This window comes from Antedon bifida, chromosome 3 (assembly GCF_963402885.1).
Source record: "Antedon bifida chromosome 3, ecAntBifi1.1, whole genome shotgun sequence".
NCBI classification, from domain to species: Eukaryota; Metazoa; Echinodermata; class Crinoidea; order Comatulida; family Antedonidae; genus Antedon; species Antedon bifida.
In genome coordinates, this window is record NC_136228.1 from 19641576 (window position 1) to 19646499 (window position 4924).

The following is a 4924-nucleotide window of genomic DNA, read 5'->3' on the forward strand; positions in this document are numbered from 1 at the left end:
AAATTAGCCTAAATCACACACAGCATTAAGACATATCCACACACTGTACGTTGGATAAATACAATACAATCAGCACAACATCTTTTTAAAAGTTTTGGAAAACATCCATTATTGATTGATACTCCCGCAATTTATGGACATGGTAGATAGTGTGATATCTTTTGATTTCTGTTATTGTTAGATATTGTACGCTATTACAGTATCTAATCATAACACATCAGTAAACCGAACAAGTAAATGATAACAATCCGCATATTGATTAGATTGAGATATTAAACTTTGAGGTGTGTTTTTATTAGCAAATTCAATTGATTTTTATAAAGCCGTTATTTTCATAATTACATTATTATTATTTAATATGTACTTATAATAATCGTTTTTCGTGTCTTTTTTAAAAACCATACCTAAATATTTTCTTAAAAAATAGAAACTACGAATATTGTTTATTTATCGATGATAAGCATTATGTTTTATAGGAACATTACGTAATTACAGTTAGGTAGGTGATCGTGCGAGAGACAACAACGTTGTCTCGCGGTAATGTTCTTTAGAAGAGTGAGTGCCATTTGAAAATGTTTTACATATTGTACAGCTTCACTGTGATCTTTGGTACCTTTGTATTTCACTGCAATATCTCAATGACATCAGGTAGGATGAAACACTTTTGTTCTTAAAACATTTCCTCCGTGAAATGAACAAATAAGCGCCGTGGTGGCCAATACAATGCGATGTGACCACGTAATTTGTGAACAAATAATAATGTAATTTAGTCCACGACATTTGCATACCAGATTAATGGAAATAAACATGCTTTCTTTTCTCTGTTTATAAAAGACAGTTTAAAGATTCATATGAAACTACAAGAAATTAAGTACCTATAGGTCATGCTTCTTTATCAAGTTAGTTATAGTATTAGTTTATTTCTATACGCATTTCTTTTTTTCATATACACTTCTTATTTATTAGGTAAATCCTGTATGCGATCTGCAATTTTTGAGAACCAACGGAATTTGAAATCAAAAGTAATTGAATCGGTATTTTCTACTACTAGAACAAGAAGTGCAACTCGATGTTCTCTGTTGTGTTTGAGTCTTACACCTGACTGTCAATCATTTCGCTATAACAGCACATCAAAATCATGTGAATTATCTGGGCGTTTGGGATTGGAAAAAAGAGGCAGTCATCGGGCGTATACACTACGGCCAACCGTACGTATTTTCTGGTGTTATAATAACATGAATACGAAATGTTTTGTTGTAAAACTTGATTTGTAAAGGTTGCAGCATGGAGGAAATATACATTTCCTCCATGGTTGCTGATAGTGCAACAAACATAATCGGCGATGCTTTAATTGGATCATCATCAATATACATTGAATTATGCCTTCTTTCTCATTATTAATTGGAATAAGATTTTATAGATAACTGTTATGTTGTTGATATTCTTGCTTATTTACTAGGTGAAAGATTGCCAGGATATTTTGGGAATCGGTGGAAGCGGATTATATCCAATTGCCAAGACTGGTAGAAACGCATTGCTTGTGTACTGTGATATGGATACTGGCGAAGGAGGATGGACGATAAATCTACATTTTTATAGATTTTTTTTACGTAGGCCTAATAAAAGGGCATGTATATAGTCATTGGTATGTGGGCCTATCATACGACATGTATATTTGGCTACACATGTAAAAACTATAAAAACAAGGCCAACAGCCATTAAGTCGCGTGCTACAATGCATAGTGGTACCGGACCGACAGACAGACCGATAGACAGACCGACCGACCGACATGGTGAACTATAGAGTCGCGTCCACGCGACTAAAAAAAGGCAGCAGACTATAAATATTCAATATCTCATTTTTATTTGTAGGAATTATCTAAACAGATGTAGGTTACGTGTACTAAAACAAATTGATACACGTTAAAACAATTGCATACAAAATATAACATCAGTCCAACCAACACTTTTGTAATTCTGTTTATTGGAATTTTGCTGTTGTACTATCGACTGGAAACACTTTGACAGCATTATTCTGCAAACACGCCTTGCTTTTCAATACACTAAAGTACACAAAATAACAAAACAGCGCCGATTTGTTGTTGGTGGTGGTGGTGGAGAGAAACTCCTTAACGAACTGGTTTTATGGCGATTTTTTCTGAATCCCTTCTTTCAATTTTTATGTTAAGGAGGTGAACATCATGAAACCCGATGTTAATGTTAAAACCTGTCTCTGATTTCTGTAAATAGGTAGTTTACTGTAGTAAATTTACAAAGGAGCCGTATCGTTTTTTAAATCGTATGTACACTGTATTCTAGGTTTTTCAGCGGCGTGAGGATGATTCACTGAATTTTTATCGGTATTGGGAAGAATATAAAAATGGTTTTGGAAATGTGTGCTGTGAGTTCTGGCTGGGAAATGACAATATACATGAGATGACGTCATCTGGAAAGTACAACCTTCGAATTGATATGAAAACGGATTCTGGTGAAGCATACTATTCAGTATATGAATCCTTCAGAATCAGTAATGAAGGTGATGACTACACTTTGGAAGTCGGCGATAAACTAAGCGGCAACACGGGTAAGTGTAAAGACAAGCATGTTTGTGGTTGAAAGTGTCAGCTTAATGCACCTTTGGCAAACTTTTTTATTTTAATTAATTAATTAATTAATTCGTGTTTTTCAAGTTGTTTTTCACTTTAACCAGTTTCGACAGATTCTACTTAGGTATATGAAAAAACACAACCAATGGTTTCATACATTTTTTCAATGCGAAACTGTTTGATAGCTTAGTGGAAAACAGGTTTTAAAAGAATTTTCATCAAATAATAAAGCGTTAAACATCTAAAGAACTGTTTCTCCTGTCAATAATACTCGTGTTACCAACATAGACTGGAATGGACATTAAAGATTCCAATGCTCTTAAATATTTGACTATGACATTAAAGCCAAAACATATCAGAATGTGATTATGCGTGTCAACAATCATGTTAGATTAGATCATGAAATATACTACTACTGCTACTGTTACTGCTGGTGCTGCTGCCGCAACCGTTGCCGCTACCGCTACCACTACTACTACTACTACGACGACGACGTTAACCAACATATAAAATAAAATGAATGTTTTTAGAAAATATCGTTATTCATTTCTTTCCAAAACAGTTGATGTGATGAAACATCATGGAGGGCGAGGTTTTACGACACGTGATGTAGATAACGACAATAAGGCGCCTGGTGGTATGTCAAGTGTTACATATGTCATTTAAATGGAAAGTATGGATCTACATTTCAGTGCTACACTGAAAGTACTACGAGGGAAATGCTGAGATGGTCAGAAATGAAAATAAAGCGTAACTAGTAGTAGTAAAAAATTAGAAACATAAACACAGTTATTCTCCCTTCTCTTGTCTTATCATGAAATTATAGTATGAATAAGCGCTGTAAACCCGTGTCACTAAATACTGACAGAACAGGATACAGAAATGAAATGCATGTGTGTATTTTGTGTTTATAACCGTATGAATCGATTGAAGTTTTAATAATTGTATGTATATCAGTGGTAGCTGGCTCATTTGTTATTTAATACATCGATATATTTTGCTTAAGCTTTCTTCTAATTATAAGCGGAGGTCCAAGTGCCAAAAAGAGGCTTCGCTATTATGTGTCCCATTGCCACCTCTCTACATACTAAGCACACCAAGTTTTTAGTCGCGTCCGTGCATGCAACGCGACTCTACAGCTCACTATGTCGGATGGTCGATCGGTCGGTATAAACACTAACTCAAATTTGAGCACGCGACTACGTACAGCCATGTTTCTGGCCTTGTTTTGTTAGCCTACACCCTTAGGAAAAATAATTCAGGGTTAGGTCATCTTCAAATCCAAAATGGCGTTAAAAATGACTGCCATTTCATATCACAAACCTATTATTGTTCGTAACTAAATAAATATTATATGTATATTATTAAACATTATATCAAGGGATAGCTATTTCATTTCATTTTTTTTTGTCTCCATAAAAATACAATTTAAAAAAACGTGGACAAAGAACAAAAAACATTATTATTTGTATTTAATCTAATATAACTTGAGCACTTTTAATACGCGTCTAAACATTCTTACTATATCACTTATTTCACCCTCATCGCAATCAGAACATAGTAGTTCAACTAGTACATCCACAATATGTACATACCAACTCAGTGAATAGAGATATCCATGATCCATGATTTTCTGGATTATCCAAACACTTAGTCTGTGCACCAAAAAGGCATATTATTGCATTGTCATCATTAAAATGATTCTAAAAGAGATGATTAACTTCCAGATACTATTCTGCGAAGATTTTGGTCATTGCCTAGTTCTGCAAAAATGTTTTGATTATCTATATACGTGACAACCAGGATTGATTCCTGATTCCTCTTTCGAAAAAAGAAAGACATAATAATTTACAGTGAATCATTCTAAGCATTGCTTTTTTAAAATTTTATCTTTTAGTCTATTTTTTCTAATACTGTACTATGTAATGTTTTTTTATGAATAAGCTTGAATTGAAATGAAAATATTGTAGTTGTTTACGTTCGTTAAAGAAGAGAGTCAGATGAGTTTATTCTCCTGACATCATAATGCTAACTTTGAACAGTATATATGAAATAATTTTACTATTTATTTTACAGTATTATAATGCATTTAAAATAATGTGCAATAGAAAATAATATAAGAAATACCATAAATAATGTGATTACATTTATGATCATCGATCTCTTAGTTTGAAAAGTATCAATTGGTGTAATGACGTTAGTGCTCTTTTGATTGCATTTGATTGATTGATGTCTTAACAGAATAATATAACATCACATTTTGTGTTAAATGTTAGTTTGTATTTGGTCTTATAGGCAAAGTTTGTGATTGGTCAATA

The 4924-nt window shown here is 33.2% G+C and overlaps 1 protein-coding gene across 1 annotated transcript; it reads left to right on the top strand.

Annotated features, from left to right (window-relative positions):
* The first annotated feature begins 2368 nt into the window (after positions 1–2368).
* Positions 2369–3272, top strand: LOC144837192 (ryncolin-1-like). Its single transcript, XM_078692208.1, has 2 exons — positions 2369–2584; positions 3169–3272. Exons 1-2 carry the CDS (start codon positions 2437–2439, stop codon positions 3270–3272), a joined length of 252 nt encoding a protein of 83 aa, XP_078548334.1. The 5' UTR covers positions 2369–2436.
* Positions 3273–4924: the final 1652 nt, after the last annotated feature.

Excerpts from the sequence above, each read along its gene's own strand:
- LOC144837192 (XM_078692208.1), top strand. The coding sequence starts at position 2,437 with ATGACGTCATCTGGAAAGTACAACCTTCGAATTGATATGAAAACGGAT. Across the intron at positions 2,585-3,168 it reads TAAACTAAGCGGCAACACGG|TTGATGTGATGAAACATCAT; the intron begins GTAAGTGTAAAG and ends TTTCCAAAACAG.